This window comes from Clinocottus analis, unplaced genomic scaffold (genome assembly GCF_023055335.1).
Source record: "Clinocottus analis isolate CAN_PGR_092001 unplaced genomic scaffold, fCliAna1.0.p SCAF_3, whole genome shotgun sequence".
Lineage (NCBI taxonomy): Eukaryota > Metazoa > Chordata > Actinopteri > Perciformes > Cottidae > Clinocottus > Clinocottus analis.
Window position 1 is genome coordinate 20,370,336 of NW_027176042.1, and position 25,529 is coordinate 20,395,864.

Sequence of the window (25,529 nt, forward strand, 5' to 3'; positions counted from 1 at the left end):
TATCTGACTGGATTTTCAATTAAACAAATCTTGTGTGTGTGTGTGCGTGTGTTTGTGTGTGTGTGTGTGTGCGTGTGTGCGTGTGTGCGCGCCTGTCCTAAACTGTCTTGAAGATATTTCCAAAGTGTGGTTTTGGGTGTGTTTTTTGCTTATACTGACACATTGCTCTCTGTCTGCTGAAGTGAAGTCATTCATTTGGCTGATACACTTTTTGGATTTTAATCCAAGTTTTCTCTTTTTAAAAGATCACGTCAAAGCTGTGGACAAAAACAACCCAATCTTTTTTTCAGTTCATTAAATTTTAATGTTAAATGCACACAAGCCTTTTCCATTCATGTCATCATTGTGAAGAGTGCAGTCGCCCATTTATAGCGTCACACTGCTGATTCCTAGCATATGATTTATCCAACTGTTAATCTGGAATTGATACCGTAAGGAAGCTCAGACAGGATCAAGAGATAATCTGGATGCTCCAGTTGTTTCATGTGGGATTTTTGACAGTGATGATATATCATGCTATGGCCTGGAATTACAAAATCCAAATGTGCGTCCATTGACATTAACACACATCCACTAACATCACATATCATGCATCATGTTGAGTGTATTGAAGAAGGGAGCACTGTAGGTGACGGAGGGGGAGGGGAGGAACAAAGGAATCAGATGGAGATGGTGGGAAAACACGGTGCGCTGGAGGAGAATGGCGCCTGGTTTTTGACTCCACAGATGATCGTGTTCTCATCGCTCTCCTGCATTTCACATATTCTGCTGAGACCCAGCAAAGCATCTTTTAAACGAAGGAGAGAAAAAAACGGGGGAAGGAGGCGGGAGGATGGGTGGGAGGGAGGGAAGTGGGAGGCAAGGGAGAGGCAGCGGAGAGCAGGGGGAGGAGGGAGCGTTGATGCGTCTGCTGCCGCTGTCATTCCGCTGCTGCGCGGCTCAGCGGCAGGAGGGTGTGCTGAAGGAAGGAGGAGTGTGGAGAAAAAAAATCGGAGGAAAGGAAGACGGGAGGGAAGGAGAGAAAGGGAGTGCCTGGGCAGCACTGCAACAGCTGCAACTGCAGCAGCCTGTAAGGAGGAAAAAAGAGGGAGAGAAGGAGACGGAGGGAAGAAAAAGAAGGCTGCAGGATTGCCCTTAGAGGAAGCATTTTTTTTTTCCTGTATGTTTTTGCACAAGGAAAATGCTTTGATACGGATGCCGGTTTCCTCCCTCGCTGATGCTTTTCTCCATGGTCTCATGCAGGAGGCATGCTTGGAAATAGTGTGAAAGGCAAAGAAGGGGATTTGAAGATGGAAAGGACAGATAGCACAAAGGCATACGGCCAAGCAGATGGCAAAGGAGTTGGTATGCCAGCGAAGAGGGCAAAGTCTGGAGTCCCCCAGAGCACAGCGAGGGGTGAACTGAAGGTTTACCGGGCGGGTAGCTCCGAGGGCAGGCTCCCGGTGCTTTCTAATCTCCGCAAGCAGAGGTCTATGACAAACCTGGCTGTCCTCACTGATGCTGAGAAGAAGTTGCACCTTTATGAGCCCAAGTGGTGCGATGACATGGCCAAGCCCGGGGCAGGGCAGACCAAGATGGGCAAGCCAAAGACGGCAGGAGTCGGCAGCAGTGCCGGAGGGGGTGCCCCGCTCTCTCGAAACCTATCCAAATCGGAACACTCGCTGTTCCAGGGCAAGCCCAAGCCCTTCAGCCCCCTGGCCGCTCCGTCGGCTCTGGGCAAGCAGAGCCGCATACCTCGCGCTCCTTACGCCGAGGTGAAGCCCCTGAGCAAGGCGCCCGAGGACGGGAAGTCGGACGACGAGATCCTCTCCTGCAAGGCGAAGGCCAACGCTAAGAAGCAGGGCGCCGGAGCCGGAGGGGAGTCCGGTTCCAAAGGCCAAGGGGAAGAAGGGGGAGACAAGGCCTTCCTGAAGGTGGACCCGGAACTGGTGGTGACGGTGCTGGGCGACCTGGAGCAGCTGCTCTTCAGTCAGATGTTGGGTGAGTACAGCAGAGCGGTCTTGATACCCGTACCACTCCAAGGGCCCCGGCAGTATGTGTGACGGCCATGTGCTACAACACAAACGCCCTGCTTGTAGGATTTCTCGGCAGCACGCCCCCTTTCCACACAGCCACCACTCGCCTCCTGCAGACCCACACTACCCTAGAACGGATTTAAGGCAGCTCAGTGACTGAGAGAAAGAAAAAAAAAGAAGACATCCTTGTTGTCCTTGCAAAGCATGCTCCTCCTATATTTTTTCATTGAATGCTGCATCAGTTTGGTTTCCTATCAACCAGTCAGCTGTATGTCAAAATGCCAAATGCTATAGTGATGCTCTATTGTTCTTTTTCCTCCAGCATGTCGCTCAGGTGTCTGTGGCCATTGAGAATGTAAAACATGCTCGCTTGCTATCATAGCGTTGCCGGCTGATTGCATGAAGAAAAAAAAAAGCTTGAGGGGTTTGGGGGATTATTACCAGCGAACTGATCTCCTTTTCTAAAGCTCTTGTTTGCTGCAACATGTGCCGATGCACTCCAGGGTTCACCCGCTCCCCCCACGTACGCTTGCCATAAAACTAGCGATGGGGAAAGAAGGCATGCCATATTGAATTCATTTTAGGCACACAGACACATATTTAGCCTCCTCCCAGCGCCATTCATCTGTCGAGCGCTGACAGATGGTTTACGGCAGAGAAAATGGCTTTCTCTCCGGAGGTGTAGGTCTGGTTCATCAGTCGGCAGAGCTTGATGAATAATACCTGTATTGATCACGTGACGGCGATTGGAATGGCTTCCATCATTTTTTCTTTGTGTGTTAAAGCACGCCTCCTTGTTGAGCTGCAGGTGTTGTCTGTATCTAATTATGATCCTATGAGAATTCAGTTTTCCTCTCAGTTTCCCCTCCAAGGTTATTGGACTTCTTAGACTTCCTAGTTCAGACCTCAAATCTGTTGCAGTAACTATTGTGGAGAAAAACTGAAGATTCATCTCTTTAATGCATACAACTGGATTTTCTTATGTCAATATTTTTGGTGTCTGATGACATTTTTGATAGCAGGTGTTCAATTCCACGAACAGGAAGATTAGAGCATTAGAGCTCTGCATTTTTTCATATTCCTAAAATCATATCACTGACAAATCTGGTTCAAACATGTTATTCACCAACAAGCATCTCATGTACTATTCAATTATTTGTCATTCCATTGCTCCAGTTTCATCAGCAGAGCATGTTCTCAGTTGCATCTTAATGAACACATCTACGGTGATTTTAATCTGTTGTTCATGCCTCATTAGCCCATATGGAAATCTATCAGTCATATCAGTCACACTTCAAGTCAACTACCGGCTGTAAACAATGTCCAGAAGAGCAGCATCAGTGGTGTTTGAGTGTCAAAACCACAACCAACGTTTCTAAATGCTCCGTAGAATCCGGCACAACACCCACGTCTGCTTTATTTAACCTAATTACATAAAGATTGCTGAAGATTAACTCGAGCTGATGCATCGTTTCTCCTCATCGGAACACTTTGACCTCCATGATCTTTCAAGACCAATTCAAAGTAATTCGTCCTCAAAAAGGGGAGTTCATTATCATCATTTAAGATGATAATCCCAGTCGAGTGCTTTTGTGTTCATGAAAAGGGAAAAAAGACGCCATTATGGAAACAAAACATGTTGATTCAAAGGCGGTAAACGGTCACAATCCTACTTATTGACTTAAATTGATCAGCAAGATGAAGACAATTATATTTAATGATATATTATTGTGTTGCATTCATAGTGGACTGAAACCTTTTCCCTTGTCCTGATGGCATGTGGGCAGCTCTGTTACTATAAATAGATCTATTTATTCATAGCCGGCTATACATTGGAGGCCGCAGCTTAACATGGTGCTCTGTTTCCGCAGCATGTCTCATTATATGATGGCTGAAAGGATGCTTTTATTTATGACCACAGAGGGTCTCCTTGTTTCCCGACATGACATGAAGTAGTTAACAGGCTCATCTGTTGAACTCGCCATGTAAGTTTGTGCACCACGGCTCTCGTACAGTAGTGGAACGTCGTCTTCATCACAAGACGAGTTAACACAGCATAATAAAACACTCGCCTTCAGATCAAACGGAGCTTTTAGTTTGTGGTTGCGATGATCTCATTAAATACTTGCAACTTCTGTTTGACTGAAGTCTTCTTCCTCCTCACGCAGAGCAATTGTCTGCTGGGTAACAAATGGAAACGGACAAATTTCTTGAAAAGGATGAATGCACTTTGACATAGATTCCAGGTCGTTACAACGATAAATGGAAAGATGAGAGTAGAAAAGACAGCCGGGCACGAGCAAACTTCATTCCATTGTAATTGAATGTGATCTGTCCTGCAAGATCTCAAACGTAGCAATGGCCCACAGCGATACCATAGTAGAATATGACGGTCATGGATTGCTTTATTTCCAGCTATACAGGCATGTAAGGGTCACTAAATGTTGCCTCTTAAAGGTACAGTAAGATTAACATACGCGCTTAAACATAAAAACAGTCTCATGGTCAAGTAATCTATGACATCACTGTGAGTGTGTTATCTTTTTATTGGAGTGCACAAGTTATTTTCCCATCTGTATTCACCCGCTACATCGGAGGTTAGCCGTTGTTAGAAACTCTCTAGAAAAGCTCTAGATTTGTCGGATTTCATGTGAACTCTGATCCGATCACACAGGCTTTTAAAATGAACTGTAGAAATTGAGAAAGGCTTTTGCTCCTCTCATTAACCAGCTTGTTTGTTGATGGACATTTGGATTGAATTGATGCATCATATCGGACCTTTTTATTGTTGATTTAGCAGGGTTTGTTTTTAATAACTAAAGGCCTTCCAACGCTACTGTATAATTCATTTTGCCATACTTTAATCGGCCCGTGTTGAAGTCGTAGATCACTTCCTGTGAACGTCATGCGTCGGTCTTTCCTGGTTCACATCTGCTTTAGTATTCTGTCAGAGTTGTCCTGCTCTGTATTGGAGGCATCACTGCAATGCAGGCTGCTAGAGTACTGTCAGTCACTGCACAGCAATACAGAGAATAATGAACACAACAAGGGCTCCCCCCTCTTCCTCGATTAGTCGACCAATCGGTTTATTTGTTTAGTCAAGATCTTGTTAGTCAGTTGGTTGCGTTTTTAAAGCTTTTTGTTTCAACTTATGAGCACATTTCTGGTAATCACAAGATTTAAAGTGGTGCTTTTATTTCATGCTTTGAGGAGAAACTCAGCCTTACAGATCTGTTGAATAAATCAACTTATGAGTCCACAAAATCTTTAGTGTTGTTGGTCCACTAAGAATTTCTTTTTGTTGAGAAGCCAAACTGACGTACAGATGTGATACGGATGTATGCTCAGTGTCCAGGACGCAGGTTTGAATACTTTCGCCAGGAATTCATCATAAATAAGTGAGCAGTGAGCCAGAATTAGAATGTGGCTGCTGGATGTTTATGTGCTGTAACTAAATGATTTATTCCGAGGTTCAAGGACTTTTAGGGACTACAGTGGAAATAAGTGTTGGACTTTATTGAGTTTGCCTTGTATACCACAGGAAACTTGTTCCTGTCTAAGTATACGTTGGAAGAGAGAGACTCCCTGGGGCAACCCTGCCTCCTAGAAATGACATTCACATACAAACTTGCATTGACAAATATGATTTTAAACAACATCATGAGGAAATTATTAACCTATCTGGTATGTTGCAAAAATGCATAGAGACTGTATCAGCGTATGTTATTGAAATTATAATTTTAGCAACTAAAGCATTACACTTTTGATGATTATGTTTAGTCACATGCAGCATTTTTGTTACGGCACTGTTATTACACTGTTATTCAAACCACAATGTTTTTACTTGCTTATATTTTTATTGCTTTTAATGGAACATGAAGCACATTTCTGACAACTGGAACATTGATAATAATTATTGTGGAAGAGGCTTTGTACGAAATCAGTCCCTTTTTACAAAAAACTAAACTATATCCACAGTGTCCACCATTTACATGACTCTGTGTCATGTCAATTTCTGCTATTTGTTATCGGTTTCAGATCAAGCCCTGAGAAAAGTCTGCTACCACATGAATAAAGTTACATTATATAATCCGGGCTCAAAGAAGCTACTAAAATCTGAGCCCAGACAAGTTCAAACAACTTAATATTTAACATTTAGTGTGGCTCATACATCATAAAATACTGTTCTTGTCAATATTGTACATTTTCATGTAGTCGTACATTGAGATATACCATCTGGGTACACATATTTCCAGATGACGATTGTTTTTTTCATTGAGGCCATAACTTTGATGTTTTTGGATGCTATTGAAACCAGCTAATGTATCAATGGCTCTATTGTAAACAATGCCTTTTGCTTCAGTGTAGATTTGGTGCTAGATTGCAAGAAGGACGTGTGCAAATGTGCGTTGTGTGTATGAACTGTGTGTAAATGTTTGCATGTGATATTGATGCCCTTGCCCTCGACAAACCCCTGTGAATGAGATCAACATCCTCGTATGAGAGCAGCACATTATTTATCGCCTGCTCCCCTGACATCTTCCCCTCTCCTCTAGTTATTCCAGCCAATGCACCGAATGGTAATTTCTTTCTTCCCGAGGGCTTCTTAGCCTCCCCGCACTGCTGTGGAAAGCGCCCTCTCCTTTTGTTTTTAAGACAGGGTGCTTTCTCTCGTTGGCTACGGCTAACACAACAACATAATTGTGCTGTACTATTGATTTGACACAGTCATGACCCACTGACTGCGCACTTTACATTGCACGCAACGCTGTCCAAATAAGCTGACCTGTAGCGAAAGCCGCCTGGCTGCAGTTCAGCTCATTGTTAGCCCGACAACTTCAGCTGAATGGCTCTGAGTTAATGCTCAATAAAACAGAAGCTCTGGAGAGAAAGGGAACAAGAGAAACATCAGAATACATCCGCCCTGGTGGGCAATCGAAGTTAGATGCAACCTTTCAGTATTTCATTTTCCGGGATGCACCACGACGGTGCACAAGAGGGGGGTGAGGTGGTGGAGGGGGAGCCCGTAGAGTGAAATTTGTCTGCTTAATGATGTAAACATTCGCTGCTGGCTGTGTGCTAACAAAGACAACACCTGTCACATCAGTCCAGACACAAATAGTGCAGAACACGCATGCATGCAGAGGCGGAAATATTTGCGTGCGCGCACGAACCGTAGTGAATCAGCAGCTGTTGTCTGAGCTTCATCTTGACACTCTAAATGTTTTATAACCTTTTTGTTCTGCATGACTGACCCTCAGACCCCGAGTCCCAGAGGAAGCGGACCGTGCAGAACGTCCTTGACCTCCGCCAGAATTTAGAGGATACCATGTCGAGTCTGCGGGGCTCTCAGCTCACTCATAGGTAAGCGCTCTCTACTTCTTCATCTTTTTTTAAAACTTTATGTTGCCTCATCATGCCGTCTCCCACACAGTGTCTGTTTTGTTCATGAAATCATAAAAACCCGGAGCGAGAATCTGTCTTTTGTTTAATCTGGGAAGAAAAACCCACATGTGAACAAGCAACAGAAAGCCTGTTGGATCAATACATAACACAATAACGTGTAAACAGTTTGGAGGGTTTCCACCTGGCGCACATCTGGCTTCCATCCTCCTTCAATAGTCCATCTCTGTTTCATGGCCATGACTTCATTCTAGGAATCGCTCTGTTTGGCTCAAAAAGGCAAAAGGCCCAGACATTGAAGAAGTGGTGCAACAACCACAGCTTGAAGCACTGGTGGAGGACAGGTCTTTTCATTTGAGCATAAAATAATGTGTTGTAATATCCTGAGGACCATGGATACAAGCAACAACATTCAGCTTTTATCTCCTTAAACCGCCATTAATGAGTATTTTTTTATTTGATCACAGAATCGATTTTCTGTCCAATTTGAAAGAACCAGGCAGTGTGCAGATGTTATATGAAATTCTACCTCACTTCTGCAGCTCTATGAAGCTTGTTGACCTGTTTTAACTTGCTATTGTATGTTGAGTCTACACTGTTCATTAACTCCTGTAGGCATCTGCTTCCTGCAAAAAAAAAGGTGCTGATTAACCGATGATAAGTTACCTGGCCAACATCAGTTACTGATAAACTGAGGAAGAAAGCTCGAGACTTTTGCAAACCAAAACTAACGCTGCAAGTTCAGTGAAATTATAAACTTAGAGAGAAACATGATTATTTAATACATTTATTCTGTCTGCTGAATGTGCAATTACGCTGTTGTTTATACATCAACGTCATAAGCTTCATACGCTGGTAAAATGGTGGTAATTGTGTGTCTGTGTTGATGGTTTTTTTCCCACCTAGAGGTCAGAAATGAAATAATAAAACAATATTACAAAACAGAAATGGCATTGATATGTTTAAGGTCGCCATCCTTAAACTCTGAAAAGTAAACATTTTGGTCACTATAACCGATTATGACTTCATTTAAGGGATCCATAACAAAAATGTAAGAAGAAAATAATCATTACCATATTTTTATGACATTGTCCAAAAATGTTGTTGTGATCATGCGTTATAATATAAAGCCATCTATTTGATTGAACAGCTTTCTTTGGTTGCAATCAAATGGACTTCAATCCATTTCAGCCCAAGTGACACATGAAATACATTAGATCTCAATAAATAGTCAACATCAACTCCATCCATTATCTTCTCTGTGACATCTTTTAATTGTCCCCTTGATATTGGTCAGACCTTTTCATTGGATGCTTGAGGAGACATCTTGTAATCCTCAGCCGTTAAGTTATGTCGTGTAACTATCTTCAATCGTGAGAAATTTTCCCTGTTTCAGGTTCAGTACTGGAGTGGCACCAGTTAGCCTGTATTTCGATGAATTATCCATCAACAATGGATAAAAATACTCCCACGGTCGGTAGCCATTGCAATATTTATTTGGGTGAGTTGGTACATGGCGGTTATGCAATCGGCAGACACAGAAGACGCTCACGGCCAATCTGGAGGACATTTCTAACCCTGACCCACTTACAGGAGTGATACACTCTGCTCAGAATAATGGGAAGAGGTGGCTCTAAATGCGACAGCCCGGTCATTCAAAGTCCTTGGTGTGTGTGTGTGAATGAATGTCTTGCTCAAAGCGACAGAGCGAGGTACTCTTCACCGCGTTAATACGGAGATATCGGAGCGTCCATCTCTTTGTTTCTGGGTTCAAAGACGCCACGTTTCAATGACACCGTGGGGTTCTTTGAAAGGACAGAGCGAGACGAACAGTTTCACTGGGTGCTCCGGTCGCATTTGTGTCGTTTCCGGACAACAATGTCGGCTAAATGTGTACGAATCTGACACACACACACTGACCTTTCACCTCCCTCCTCCGTGTGTCGCTCTAGCTGCATGGACAGCAGTAATGTGGGCTACGACAGCGACGAGACCAACGCTCGCAGCATATCCAGCCTGTCCAACCGCTCGTCGCCTCTCTCGTGGCGCCACGGCCAGTCCAGCCCTCGTCTGCAGGCGGGCGACGCCCCGTCGTCCACGGGCGGCGGGTACAAGGCGGGTAAGGCCGGCTCCCAGTACGCGGCCCAGACGATGCCGGCTCGCTGCTCCAGCCGCCTCAACAGCACGTCTCGCATCGAGCTCATCGAAGGGTTGGAGGACGCCGACCTCAAGTCCGGTTACCTGAGTGACAGCGACCTTCTGGGAAAGAGCCTGCCGGATGATGACGACGACAACCTGGCCAATGGGTAAGAGCGTCGGAAGACCGGGGTTGAAACCTCTTGTTAACGCGACAACGTGGACCAATCAGTGACAGCGGATGGCTGCACGCTGGTTCCTCCTTCAGGCTTCCACCTTGTGACTTTAAAAAGGTCAGCTAGGAGTTGTTGTCATATTTTGTTTGTTTTTTTACTCGCAGGAAGCGATATGCTGATTGGTGTCCTGCTGCATTTCCGTATTTTAATGAGGCTGCATGGGGCTCGTGCGTCGTGGCTTTCTGCTTCGTCTTGTTATCTGATGTTTTGCGCTATCAAAGAGCTTTCATCAGCCGTCTCTGCCGGTATCGCTTCTGATTATTTTTTGCTTCACAGTGCCCGTGACATTGTCAGAGGCGGTTGTTTGCCGACAGCGAGAGAAGGCCTTCAGAAGTCTTTCACTGAGCGGAGGACTTGAACTCATCAGGTGTCTTATAAATGCCCCCTCATCTCTGACGGGCAGAAACTCTTCAGTCTTTGAAGATGTTGTCAACAGGTTGAGAAGCAACAAATTGCTTCAATTAGACAATGCGTCATTTTTTTCTGAACAGGAATGCTGCGTCCTACACAGTTTCTTCTTCTTCTTCCACTGTCTTCTTCACACTCTGCTATTTCTAGTTATTGTCTTTTGCCCGCCTTCCTGCCCTTGATATTTCGTCACCTTCCTCTTTGTCTTCTTCACCCTCTTCTTCTTCTGTTACTTCTTCGCCTTTTTCTTCTGGGTCTTGTTCTTCTTCTTCATCATTTGCTTTCGTCGCCTTCCTCTTTGTCTTCAGCTTCTTCACCGTCCTCTTTGTCCTATTCAAGCTCTTCTTCTTGTTCTTGTTCTTCCTCCTGTTATTCTCCATCTTTTTCTTTGCTTTTTTTCCTCTGCCTTTTTTCTCCTCCTTCTCATTAAATCTTTTTTTTTTTACCTTCACCCTTGCTTCCCTCCTCTCACATCCCTCATGTGTCTTTATCTACTTCCCTCTACCGAGTTGACAGCTGACAGTGAGAGAGAGAGAGAGAGAGAGAGAGAGAGAGAGAGAGAGAGAGAGAGAGAGAGAGAGAGAGAGAGAGAGAGAGAGAGAGAGAGAGAGAGAGAGAGAGAGAGAGAGAGAGAGAGAGAGAGAGAGAGAGAGAGAGAGAGAGAGAGAGAGAGAGAATCCAGGACAGTTCTCCAGTGTGATTTAGCAGCTTTATCGCCGTTGCACATGCAGTGGGGTTTAAGCTCAGCCCCTGGAGCGCTCGCATGTCCCTGCTAGCCAGGTCACGTTCTTACTACGGTAACGACAAGAAAAGAAACAAGACACATTTAGATGAGTAAAAAATTAGAGCAATGGAAAAGAAAAGTTTGAAAAATGGGTCATTTTAAAATCTGAATGTGAGGCAGCGGAGAATCATAACGACATAAGATTGCAACCAAGAACGAGAAAAGAAGAGAAAAAAAGCATTGTATTAAATGAAAATGGATGACGAGCTTCATGTGTTCATGTTTAGAATTTTGTTTGTTTGGAGAGGAAAGAGATCAGACATCAGAAACCTGATGAGGTTAGGATTAAACAGGGATTATGTCATGCGGGTCCATTCCTCACAGTAACATCGAAATCCATTTAAATCTGCCCTGTGCTCTGTCTCTCGCGGCATCAGCTCTACTGCGGTGGTTCAAATGAATGCGGGAGGCGCCCAAGTTTGCCAATCATTTTATGTAACCGTGTTATAAAAAAAAAAAAAAAACGCACCATCACGCTCAGCGATAGCCCTTCGAGGTCAACGCTCCCTGAAACATGCTTTCAAGGAGACGCGCTGTGAGACTTCCTGACGGCTGGAAGACCGACCCATGCTGTAGAGTATTAGCATTCACACGGAGAGGATTACGGGTGTGTTTGGGTACATACATGGAAATGTCACACGAGTTATTACAGGCTATTGTGGCGGCCGAAACACAGCAATGCATAGACCCCCCTGGGGGCTGCTTTCTATCTGACCTTGAGTAGGTCGCATGCTTATTATTTGGAGGATACATGTGGGAACCCCTCAGATTTGCATGCTTTGGTGGTCTGCGTTTGCATTAGTTTCAGTGGAAAGCCATCCTTGATTTTCCTGCAGGAATACTGGAGAGCCGCTCTCCACATCAGGAATTAATCCTCCCTTTAGAAATACACCAACAACCTTTCGATGCAGATAACTAGTTAATCCAGTTTTTTTGAAGCCGGGCCCTCGCTCTAATTTTCCTCTTGCAAATTCTGTGTTACATTCTCATTTCTACTGTACATCCCTTGTCACACGCTCACACTTCAGCTCATTGAGAGCCATTAGCCGCCAGCTCTTGAAAATAGATCAGGCTCCCCCAGCGTAACCATGGAAACCGGCTGGTAATCGACTGTATGGCGAGGTGCTGCCGTTTCTGTTCCTTTACACTTACGCCCCGGTTCGCTCATGCATTTCGCTGATCTGAAATAAGCCCTAAATATGAGCCAGTGAGACCTCTTGACGGTCAATAATGCTGTTTTTCAATGTGTAATGCTTGTAACGCTCAAAACTATGTGAAACGACAACATCTACTGGTGAAATAATAAGGCCCAATGCATGTTGTTTATTAATAACGGATGGAGCTACAGCCCCATGCTCGCCGTCTAATGGATATTGATTCACCCACACCAGACAGGACTGGCTATCCATGGCTCAAAGTGTACACGCTGACAGTAATCACTGCTGCTGTGTGTCTGCCTCGTCAATACTCTGATGCCACATACATCTCAATCTCCTCAAGAGCTCCATCTTTCCATCAGAGCAACATGCAGCTCAATGGTAATCCGGTTTGGCCCATTTAAGGAAAAAAAAACATATTTAAGTAGCTGATTTTATTCATAAGTAATGCAGTCTTCCTGTTTTGTTTCTGTGAAGCTGCATGCATCTGTCACCAGTTGCTATCATTACGAATACAGATCAACAATAAATAAAACCGTACGTAAAGATGCACTGTCACCTTTTGGACACTAGAGGCCGGAAGATCTTAGAGACAACAGACTTAACATAATGTATATTATAGTTAACATGTAAGCAAATATTAGCCTATTTACACATCTGGCAGACGGATTATCGTATGTAACAATGATAATCCGTGTAGCCACTAGGGGGCAGACAAACAACCGCGAGAGCGGACACTTCCACAACTTGTAGCGTGCCGCTGGCTCATGGTCTCTCTCCTTTTACCTCTGGCTTTCACCATTGATTAATGGTGTTGGAGTTTTGGGAAGTATTACTAGCTGTTTCTATATTAACTTTGGTAGATTTTAAGGATGTTCTCTGTTGTGGTTGCAGTAATAATCCTACAATTTCCCCACTGCAGGACTAATAAATGATTATTTTATCTTATTTTTTAATATATTGTATTAAATTGAAAGTTGCTTGTACTTACAGCACTACACAGTACAGACATATTTATTATCATAGGATAGTTGTATTATATTGCATCTTCAAACTGTAGAAAGAAGGGATTACTTTTAGTTTTCTGTCTCATGAGCTTTATGTGGCACCTTATTTAGCCCTGACCACGGCTAGAATAACTGCTTCCTGTGGTTACATTCTTGAAAACATATTGGCAATGTTTCACCATAACTCGTATGATATCACCCTATTGCAAGCCATACTTAAAACCCTGGTTTATGAGTCGTAATCAGATTATATTGCATGTGTATAGTTGTTTTTTTCCCATATCTGGTGTGTAAAATACGACTACTATTCAGCATTCAGTGTCATTTTAATGGTGTTCAGTCAATTATGGTTGATGCTTTACAGGCACTCGCCTGCACAGTGTGTGAGCGCAGGTTAGCGTTTCATGTCTAAGGCAGATGTTAAGCAGGAAAATGACTTGTTTTTTCCATCATGTCATTTAGTTGATGGGATGAACGCGAGCCTAATGTTTGTAGCAGAACGTGGATTTCACAAGAGGCCCATCTCCCTGAAACCCAACGATTGTATCTGACAGATTTATGTTTTATCTGGGAAGATTAACAGTTTGAAAACTCTTAAATGTGAAGATATAATGTAATATCTGTCTGAACTTGGTTTGGCTCCAAACTCTTTGGCCAAAGCAGTGAAAGGCACTTTACAGTGAAGCGCTGTTGATGACTGCAAAGCCTCATGCCTTACTTTTATAGTTGTTTTTGTTCCACAACACAGCATGTCTTCTTTCATCACCCTCTTTTAAAACCTGAAACACTAGAATACTTTGACATGTTGATGCTGCACCTGTAGTGGATGAACAAAAACTTCAATTTGTTGGAAAATTTGTTGTAGATTAGATGTATAAAACTGTTTGGTTGACTTCCATCCTGTCGTCGTAGCTTCAGTGCTAATCTTGGTCTGTGCAGTAGCCAAACTTGAAACTACTGCTGCTGTTATTCATACAGTTATTACTCGATGATCTGATTTGTTCAGCTGCACAAGCAGTAACACACTGAAACTATATGATCTCTTCATGAAATCAATTTAAGGAACATGTTAGCGCGTAGTTGCTTCGTTAACACCCAGTGGATGTAGAGCAACGTTAGCATACATTATGCTGATGCATAAACAGTAAAACACATCTTGTGGATAAAGACGCGGTGCAGGGGAACCCAAAATAGCTCGTCCTGTACAAGGTGACAGCAGGTTGTTTTTTTTGTGTGGACATCTCGGGACCGGGACCGTTCCGTTTTGCGCTTCTATCTGGCAGCAACGAGGCTGGAGGAGGAAGGAGGAGGAAGGAGGCTGGTTCAGCAGCATCGCACCTCTGATCATGCGGCAACATGGCTCGGGATGTGCTGCCATGGCAACCTCCTCCATTGACCGACAGTCGGACCGCCTCGTGTGTCAGCGTGATGCCGGCTGAACGGATGCATGTGTGGAGGATGTGTGTGTGTGTGTGTGTGTGTGTGTTTATATGTGTATTAACTGCTGGTTTGTGTGAGATGGAAAGAGAGAGAAAAACATAGACAGAGAAAATCAGAGAGAGAGAGAGAGAGAGAGAGAGAGAGAGAGAGAGAGAAAATGGGAGAGAAACAGACACTCTGGTGTGAAGACAGCATGCAAACCACTTAATTAGATTGTTTAATAATTGGCATTGTGGGGGAGAGCTGTCTGCCTGTAAAGCTATTGTATTTGTGTCCTGGTAATGCCGGGATCTACAGTAGCACTGGTTGTAGAAAATGATTGAAATCAAGGCTTTTCTTCCAAAGAATCTGACCTGGGTTGCTGTGTGATTAACCCAAAAAGAACAAACCCTTAAAATGTAAAGTAAAAGCCTGCGACCATGCCACCGTTCTACCCCTCACCAGCACTGACTGCATTCCTTCGCTATCTTTGCCTTCACGACTCTATTTCGTAGATAAGCCCTTGGCTTAGTTTGCTCCTCTGGCAATGACATTTCCATGGTTGGTAACCATAATAAAGCTTTGCCCGCGCCACAGAGTGGATCTGCTGTGAGGTCGAAGCATGTACAGTATGAACGCGAGTATTTTTCTTTGTAGTTTTACAGGCTCGCTCGCGGAAACTTTTTGTGTATTATCGAGCACATTCTGTAACGCTCAAAGGGTTCGCTGCAGTCATCTGATCCTGGATCTGCGCCTCCGGCAGTCTGCAGTCAATTTCCCTTTCCTGCCCGCCCGGGTTGGACCGGTCCGTATAGTCACAGAGCGCTCGCAGAACTATTGAAGCCTTACACATTTCCTGACCCACTTAAACCCATCTGCGCCCCAAAATTTGTAGTTGTGGCCTCTTTGCTCGGGGTTCTCTGCAGGCGCTGCTGGGATTACAGTTTTAGTGAAGCCACTCGGGGTCAGGCCTTCATGGGCTAGTGCTCTGCAAAAGGGATGTTGTTTTCATGCCTCTGCAGACTACACACACACACACACACACACACACACACACACACACACACACACACACACGGAGAGAGAGAGAGAAAAAAAGTCATACACTTTTGAAATCTAAATATGTTGCAAAATGGCTGAAGGGAGAGCCATAATGAAACCTACTCTGTTACTGTTACTCAGACTGAGACTCCCGCAGTCAGCAGCTACAACACATCTGGGGTCAATATGGAGCTCTCATTTTCCACCAAAGGGTCAGTAAAATACTGGATCTTGAAGCCCCCCTCTCCCTCGCCCTCCTTACCCCTAAAACCTGCCTTCACCAGCATCCTCAGCCACATGAATAATGGACCATTACAGCAGCACCCGAGGGAGTATGAATCACTCCTGTATCATGTCTGCGTGTGGTCGTCTGCGTGTGCAGTTTGGATCCCACCACATGCATAGTACCCGGCCGTCCAGGTGGAAAAATACGATACCGTTTTGACTCACTGTATTATATTTTTTTTATGAATTTTGAATCACGTGGAACATGTTAATCCATCATCCTCCCTTCATTGTTGTCTGTGTTTGAAGTCGGTACAAAAAGTGGCAGATTATCTGCTTTAAGTATGGCTAATGAAGTCTGGTGGGTTCAGATTAATATGCTGCCCTTTGTCGGATTTAGCGCCGCTTCAACTCCGTATTTGATACTGAATCCGCATCGCTCTGTGTGCGAGTGCCATGTCAATCAGATCACTAAGACAATACGGCATCGCCATTTCTCAAATAGCAGAGTTTTCCAGTCTCTCAGGCTGAAAATGTGGCACCGCATGAGACTCTGGGTCTCAGGATGGAGTGTGCATCAGTTATACTGTGGCTGTGTGGGGGAGACAGTTTCCTGTCTGAGGCTGATCCAGACTGTACATTCATTTTCCAGTCCAATAATCAGAAGACGACTCCATTTTCTGGGGCCTTGCGGAGATGGTGCATGCACTCAGACCCATTCACCGAGACACCGCTGCTCTGTGGTGACGCCCAATCCCGTTTGCCCGAGCTGTACGGTCAAGCTCAAAACGGATCAAAATTAGGCACCGGGGAAGATCAGAGATGTGCTGAAGCAAATCCCTGCAGGATTTATAATCTGTCGTCCTGTTTGAATAATGATACTTAAACAGCCTGTGATGCTGTCTCTCTGAAATAATCCCCCACATTGTACCGTTGAATCGGATCCTCTGAGCAGAGGAATGTCGGCTCTTTCTCTGCATCAAAGGCTTCACAATCAATCCTGTGAGGAGATATTTTTCTTTCCTTTTAAAAGCCAAGTGGTGCCTCCTTTTTTATTACACATTTACAGAGCATGTACATTGAACTGTAGCCGTGGGAGGCCCAGCTTTGACTCATTGTGCCCCCTGCTGGAGATCTGATGTCATGACACCACATGGAAAGTTTAGATTCATCCAGGTGTATTATGTTGTTTTATTATCTCTTATAAGGTTAACAGGAGGTATTTAATATGATGTAGTGCCACCTGCTCAGAATGTATGTTTTCTTATTGATTATGGACTAGTTTCATCGATGAATAATATAGTGGCTGGAAGATTCATCATTTTTTCACGCCCTATACTTTATGGCCTGTTTTCATGCTTTTGATTTCCTTTTTTTTTCTTTCAACATGACACTTCCCCCTGTGAACAAAGCGAGGCCCATGAGGAAGTGTTTTTCCACAGTTGGTGTTGAAGACAGTGCCAGATTCCTGACCTCAAATCTCATCCAACACCTCCAGGATGAACTGGAAACGACACGTTTTGGAAGAGCCAACCCTTTATCACCCCAAAAAAACAGCGGATAAAACACATCAAGAAGTTTCCTTGGAGGTCTCGATGTCTCTGCCCTCTTTTTTACTCCAAAACATTTGAAACACATTTTTAAGACTCTCATATTGCAGCACAGTTCACTGCGCCAGAGGCAGACTTCACAAATAGATCAAAAGCCACAGCGGCGAAGGTCAGATCATGAAACATGTTTATCGACCAGCAAACGTAAAGGTCCTCGTGGATCTGTGACCACCCACAGATGTGTCAGATCTCTATTTGAACAGTTTGTAAATAGCCCGACGAGCAGCACATGCTAAGGATGTTTCGGACGCGAGCCCCTCTGTTATCAGTGGAGGACAGCTGTTAGTGTACAGCACAAACAGGACTTCAGGGCTCTTTAGAGACACTCTGTGTGGCCCGGCACAGATAAACAGGAGACTGTAAACAATTTGTATCATTTGTCAAAGACATTTGGATGCTGCATTTTTGTTCTAACGAAGTATTTTGTCGGTAATTGTTGTTGTTTTTCAGCAAAACAAAAAGAGCAACAGGCAGAGAAGCCCGCCATAAAACACGTTTCTAGCAAAAAAAGTATTTTCTCTCAGATTACGGTTGCGTTTTTAAACCGTTTGAAACATGTGGCGAACGTAAATTCCAACAAAACAAAACAAAAACTCAGCAAAAGTACTTGAATATGTTGAGGAAACTAGAGAATACTTCACAAGGAACACAAACAGCAGCTCCGGGGGGAAAGCGTGTTTGTGTTTTTATTTTTTTTTATACCCATAAACCCCCACAACGACTCATCTGAAACATATTTCTGATAAATCAAAAGCAAATGTAATCCACGACAAAATGCATTTCCCTTGTGCAGTTGTTTGTGGGGAAGCGTGGCTCTTTTTCAGATGATGATGCACTGATCAGAGTGACAGAACGTAGAGGCAGACACAACAATCTTTTATCAAACAAGCCTCTGTCGCTCTGTGAAAGATATTTTGAGTGCCTGTATGTCTGGTTCCCTCACACTGACAGCAAAACTGTTGTTTGAGTTCAACAAAAAGCAAAACCACAGTGAAATTCCATATGAGCTAACTCTTAATATTACAAGATGTGGCCGAATGTGGAAAACAACCGAGGGAGCCGACAACTACATCACAAGGGTAAATAAGTTGCTCTGTTTGAAATATTAACTTTCCCACGTCTTTGCTTTTTTATCTGCTTCGTAATGGATCTCCCGCAACAGATTCTTGGCGCGTACGATCTTTTGGCCCCGACATTTCTGAAGCGAAATAAGTCACGCTTGACTTAAAACAGTGGACTGATCCGGTGTTGGCCTGAGATGTGAACGGGGTGTGGGACCTCCTTTACCTCCTGGAGGAGCTGAGAAGCGGTGAGATCATCCCTGTGAGACTGTTCCACTGCTAATGCGAGGGGGGGAAGAGGGAGGTTTTTCCGAGGCTGCTCATGCCTCACTGGAGGTCCTCGTGTCATCTGTGGCTTTTTTTTGCGGTTCGAGCTCGCAGCGATTCAGGACTTCTACCTTGGACGGAGTTTTTCCAGCTCGGCCCGAGACGGTGCAGGAATGAAGATGGAACAGTTCATTTTGGGCTTTTCTTGTCAAAGATCTGTTGTTTAAAACCCTGACAATCACCCTCCATACATCAGTTATACTTTTAAGGTGTTTCATACGAGCAATAAAACAGCATTCAGCACTCATCTGAAGATACGCCTCAATACATCTTAACTCTCCAGAACGTATTGGTTCCCTACAGCAGACACTGAGCAGCATGTGAATACCACTCGATGACTGCCTGGCTAATTGGGCTTATTATAGTATTTAATTTTGATGTTTTACTTAAGTTGTTACATCTAGTGTGGCAAAGTGATAAAGAAGCCTTTTTTTTTATTACCTCCCTCCTACCAAAACCCCTTGTAGTCGGCCTACGGGTAGGATTTAAGCTAATTGGCTTCATCAATTAGCTGCACAGTGTACAGTAGTATAACACACAATAGGTTGCTATATGCTTCAGCATTAAGGTGTACTCCAGTAATTTAGTATTCCACCATTTTTATAAAGTTGTAAAACAGCAGAGGTCGAGATATCCTGACAAACAGCTGGATCCTACACGTCATGTAACTCCTAAACGCTTCATTTCCCCACACCTTCAGTTTGTGAGGCCGGCTCTCAGTTTAAAGTCTCAAGACCAGAGCCGAGTCAACCAGGATGACGTAATAGCTTCTTCTTCTTCTTTTAAAGGCGAGCTAAAGTCATAAAATAGGCTCCGTCTTATGAGGGCTTAACTGGACCTCACTGGGAAAAAGAATCCCCTTTAATTTACTAGTATTTGAGGTAAAACTGCAGGCTTGCACTCCACATATTTTCGGCTAATCGGATTACAACGTTAGATATTTGACTCCAAAAAAACACATAAATCATGCAAAAGCATATATTTTCGAGTAGTCACGTCACTATATAGGTAATAAGCATATACCTTATGGACATCATCTCTCTGAGGAACATCGGGGTCTGTTTCCTTTTCCTTTTTTTTTTCTTCTTCTTCTTCTTTTTTTTTTTTTTGGTAAAGGGGGCGTTGCCCGTCCGGTCCGCTGAGCGCCGCTCTCTTCTCTCTCTTCTCTCTGAATGGGAGGAAGGAAGAGAAAGAGGGTCTTTTGCTCGCGGAGGATATGCACGTGAATGCTGCCGGCGGCACGCGCACCATTCAAGGAAGTTGTGTTCAAGTCGGTCAGAAATGAGCGGACGCGTCCTGGTCGGGAAGGTTCCTCCGCTGCGGGCTGCGCCGGGAGCCCGGAGGACGTTACCGTTCACGCGCAGGTAACGTCACCGGGGAGCCATCACCACGGTTAACGCGACGTGAGACACGTTGAACTACTTTTTTTTTACGACATTTTGAACATGTGTCTCATCTTGTGCTCTTAAATTGGCTCATACGGCTGCGGGTTGCTGGATTCATTCGTTGGCTTTACATGTTTTATATTCGGATTACATTGTGGTTAAAGGGATTTCAGGCTGGTTTATTCGTTTGTTGGCTTTTTATTTTAATTTTAGTGTTATAACTTATTATGTTGTGGTTAAAGAGACTGCGGGCTGATATATTCATTTGTTGACTTTACATTTTTCTTTTATTATTGGTATTAATATACCTGGTTTTTGACTAGTGGTACAGTATTGTAACATTAGAGGATAAGCTACATTTTTGGTTGTAGGCAACTCTAATAATACAAAATATATATATACTGGAAAACTCTCACGAGAGAATATAGTGAAGCAGCAAAGTAATGTTTCTTTGCTTGAGCTTCTGAAGATGCTGTTGAAGGGTTATGTACGTGTGTGCATTATGTTGACATGAAGTTGAAACTGCTGGTGAGGGGCGCTGGGTCGTGTGTTGACAGTGATTTGGCACTGGGACAACACAACATCTGTGGAAACACATTTTATTCTGGGAGGACAACCACAGCTATCTGTATAATAGAGGACGTCTTCACTGCTCACTCAGCCCTCGGCATGCACCCTGGGAGCTTTGTCTTCGCCGTCCTTTCATGCAGAAAAGCTACATTCTTCTCACTGTGTGCCATTTCATCCTGTTTTATCGGCACCGCGGGGATGAGCTTATTATACGTGCATCTGTTTCTGCTTCTTCTTTTTTTGTGCTCATCCATCTTTGCAGTGTGCGTCTCCTGTCTCCCTGCAGCAACTTGAGTGTGTGTGTTTTTAGTGATGCTGTGAGATCCAGATCCAGGGTCTGCAGAGTGATTGCGTCGTCCCCACCCTTTGCTCCGCCGCACCACTCATCCCCTCCCCGGTCTCCTCTTAAATCAAAACATTTTCACAGCAACCCAAAACGCAAATAATAGCACAAGACACACAAATCAGAGAAGACGTTTGGAGCGGCGCCACGGAAAACAAAAAAAAGTTAATTGCCACCCTATGTATGAAGTATGCACTTTGCTGGCGGACTCCCACCCTCTCGCCTGTCTAGATTTCACCTCCGAGAGTAGACACTTCAGGCTTGTAATGTCAACAACCCACGGGCCCTCCTGCCTCTTCTGAGGCCGACATCCCTGTGGGGTTATTCATGGCCGCTCCGTCGCCCCTGACAGAGGTGGTATTGTTCGAACATACCAGGAACATCTGGGCCTCATGTAAATCCAAAATGACTCTTTATTGCTGCTACGTGAAAACATTTTTAAGTCCCCAAAAAAAAAAAAAAATCCATCAGAGTTTCTCCTCGTTGCTCGTGTCCAACTGAGGTCACGCGAGTCCAGTTGAGCCTCAGCATGCTTCACGCCAAAGTGTCGAGGGTTTTAAGCTTCTACGCCGTTTTACGGCTCGGCTCTACAGCTGTGTTATTAAGTCCAATTCCGAGCGTACGCGGGCCATTTTTGTCTCCCTGTATTTTCCTGCTCAAGTCCATGCTCCTTGCCTCTGCTAATTGCAGACTGCAGAGCCACAGAGAGCTTTTTCAGCTCCTTCGGGGGACGCAAAAGAAAGGGAGAGGAACGGGTCCAGCTCGAGCAGTGACTCAGGGTCTTATTAATTTACCTTTTCCACTGTGCCACTTTTGCTTTTTTTTGTGTGTGAGCCCAACATGCATTTGATTACAACCTGTCGTTGCCAGTAGTAATGACGGGGAACGTAATTATACAAATCTGAGTTGGACTCGCTTTCAGCTCTCCGGGGATGTCATTTTCGAATTCAACATGACATTATTGCTTCTTCGAGAGGACATCAAAATGGCTTTTCCCCTTCAATTTTAAAACTGCTCTCTGAGTCCTTGTTTCACCCTCCTGTGACGTTTCGGTTGATTGAGAGGCCGCACCTCTTGTTGAACTCTGCACAGTGATCTGCATTTGAAATGTATTCAAATATTGCGTCTCCAGGGACCCCGGTGCCCAGTGAGCAGTTTCTCTGGCCGGTCGGTCGCTGCTTCCCTCACACGAGAGGCCGGTCCGGCAGCATCTGTTTCAGGGCGACTTGGTTGCAGGGTGGAGGGAAGGGTCAGGGAGGGATCAGAGGCTTGTCACTCTGATTTCCTCTCATCCTGCTTCTTCAGAGCATACCAGTCCGCTTTTTTTTTTTCAAATCCAGAGCTGTCAGTTGCCATACTTTTGTATTCAGTGAGATTTATCGGCATATCCTGTAAAGTTTTCCTTGAAGCTGCCGTTAAAGACTGCAATGTGTGTAAGCCCCTTAAAACACTACTAGCTGTGCTGGGATGTATTAAAGTTTTTCTTTTAGCTCTAAAGGAAAAGTCCAAACTGACCATTTTATAATGACTATGAGTTTCCCGATTAATCTTGCGTGGTTTTGCTAAAAGCTTCTTTCACCACTTGGCTTAGGGTTGCATTCACACAGTCATTGATTTAATGGAGTCGTCACAGAGTCTGGATTTGTCCGAATTATTAAATTACAACCTCTGGGACCACAATCAAAACATTTGAAGTAAGAAAAGTTTTGGAACGGGTACACGGCCGAGTCAATTATACAATAAGTGGAGTAAAAAAACAACGACTTTATTTCATTAATGTGGAAAGATCCGCTGTTGAGGCTTTGGTCAACATATGGTCTGGAGCACTAATATTAGTTGAATCAAAGCAGCTGCAGCCATGTTGAAATTACCTGCTTGTGTGAGCATGCGGCCACCTCCAGAGACAGCTTACTGTCGGCAGATGGACGTGTCCCTCCTGCTGCCAGTCTCCCTTCAAACTCAGACGTCTGCCGCTTCGCCCGCTGCACAATCAACCCGGCTGTCGTTTATATATATATATATTTTTTTACTAAGTGGTCCCCCTGTCTTGTTTTCCAGGTGGGACGAGAGCAGCTCCATCAGCAGCGGGCTCAGCGACGGTGAAGGTGATGGCTCGGAGAACCTCAGTTCGGAGGAGTTCAACGTCAGCTCCTCCCTCAACTCCCTCCCGAGCACGCCGCTGGGATCCAGACGCAGCTCCTCCGTTATGGTGAGCTGAAATACCGGCCCTAACAGTCCGGGATAGCACTTGGTTTCCCTTCCATCTTGCTTTTTTTTTTTCTTCTTTTTTTTTATTTGAAAGGCCAAGACCTTCTACTCTGTGATTTTGTTTGCATTGTGTGTTAAATGTGAGTCCTTTTTGTTTTGACAAGGCCACAAAAAAAGGCAGCGCAGACCTCATCTGTCATTAAAATGAAGCTACAGAGACTCTCGGGCTGTGACAATGTAATCCATCTTTGCCGCAACTCTCTGTTTAAACGTACTCGTGAACTTTGTGAAGGTTGTTACACTGGGCCCGCCTGCCTCTTTTTCACTGAAATATGTGTTCTGCTTATTGTTACTTGTATGTTTGACCTTCACTGTGCAGTATAAGTATACAGTATGTGCAGGGTTTCACACTAGAAGTGGGTTTTTTTTTACGGTTAATCGGAAGGTGGAAAGTTTCTCTCTGCGCCCCGAAAACTTTAACACACACACATGTTAAGAGTCCGCTTTGGTCACATATACATTTGTTTCCTGAATTGTGCATTAAAGGAAACGAGTAAGAGACGTTAACAAGCTAAATTAACTATTTTTGTGGGAGGGAAACATGTCGGACACAAATGATGTCTTGGAACATGCCTGGAGGGAATGTTTACATAGTTGTGTTCATCTTTTAAGATAAAGGGAAGGGATTTTTTACCTGTTTACACAGGTAAACATTTTGTCTTTCTGCTTACTTACACAATGCTCACTTGGGAGAAATAAACATTAGTGGTACTCAACGAGCCATCTGCCACTCTGTATTATATTAATAGGGTGCCAAGAAGCACCATGCCCAATTTTGTCCTCAGTGCCACCTCCTCAATGCACCACATGATATTTTTTCTTTTACAGTATAGCCTCCAACTGTCTTTTATTATAGGAATAAAGGCTTTTTTGTATTATTCTAGTGTTGAGTTATCTCTGAAAGTGTTAAATCCACACATTTAGTTTTTTGGGGAGGGTGGGAGGGAGCGTTTTCTTTCCTTTGTCCTCCTCTGTGGCTTTCTTTAATCTGCTCGCGGCACATCGCTCTGTCTCTCCCCACTTCCCGCTGGAATGCAGCTGAGATGAAACGAAGATTACAGAGAGCAGTCGGTTCCACCGATAACGCAGACCGTGTCTGACGGCTACCCGCGCTGTGCCTCTCCCCTTCTTCCTCTTTCCCCATCTCCCTCCGCAGCTTCGCACCGACGCAGAGAAGCGCTCCCTGGTGGAGAGCGGACTGTCGTGGTACAGCGAGGACGGCAAAGCCGTCCACAAGCTCGACGGCGGCAGCTACGAAACGGGGAGTCTCAAGACGGAGGCCCCGAGCAAGTGGAGGAAGAAGCCTCCGAGCCTCGGTGAAGATCCGGGGTGTAAAGGGGAACTGAGGAAGCCTCAGAGCTTGGGCCAAGCTGGTAGTTTCAAGAAGGGCCGCAATCCTCCCGTCGGCGTGACCTCCCCCATCACCCACACCTCTCAGTGCACTTTGAAAGTGGCAGGTGAGCTCTAATGGTTCTCTTTCCATCAGCCTGCTCTCTTCTCTGCTATTCCTCTCCGATTTCTTTCTTTGTTTTTGCTTTATCTATGCTGCTTTTAGCTGGTTTTAACGGCTAAATCTACGTCGTCCATTATCTGTGCGTGTGCTGCATCCAGATGTAAAACAGCCTGTGTTTGGAGCAGCCGAGGCGGATGTCTGCTCGGTGTCAAGATGAATGCAGAAGTGTACCCCTTGGCGTGAGCCAGGTTTTGATTTGTAGCACAGTGTGCAAAAGGGAAAAATACACCATTAAATCTGTCATTAAAAAAAAAAAAAGAAGAAAACTCCTCTTTGAGCCCAGAGCCTCGTATCTGCTATTATCTCAGAGAAAAGCCGGTTACTTACTGTACATTCCTGCAGAGACGCCGTGTCTGCCATCTGCAGCGACTACATTCATTTAATCCCCAACAAAACGTGCCACGATTTGAAATTGCGAGCCAAAACCAACATTTCTTGACCTTTCATTTCGTTTTCCTCTGCTTAATATTAGTTTTAAACAGAAGTTATTAACATTAAGTCTGATTGTATTTATACTGACTGCCGTTTAGCAGGGAAAAATCCATTTTATTGAATCTCTGTTGCTACATATTTTCCTGCTCTGTGCTTTTAATTTAATGATCTAGACAAATTTAATTTGAT

At 44.4% G+C, this 25,529-nt stretch overlaps 1 protein-coding gene across 1 annotated transcript in view; it reads left to right on the forward strand.

Annotated features, from left to right (window-relative positions):
* The window catches only part of nav1b (neuron navigator 1b), a 62,409-nt gene that overhangs the window by 16,828 nt on the left and 20,052 nt on the right, over window positions 1-25,529 (forward strand). The window contains exons 4-8 of the mRNA XM_068593551.1: window positions 1,243-1,980; window positions 7,277-7,379; window positions 9,371-9,724; window positions 23,186-23,336; window positions 24,552-24,852. Coding sequence (XP_068449652.1) covers window positions 1,243-1,980; window positions 7,277-7,379; window positions 9,371-9,724; window positions 23,186-23,336; window positions 24,552-24,852 — 1,647 coding nt within the window. The remainder of the gene's footprint in view (window positions 1-1,242; window positions 1,981-7,276; window positions 7,380-9,370; window positions 9,725-23,185; window positions 23,337-24,551; window positions 24,853-25,529) is intronic.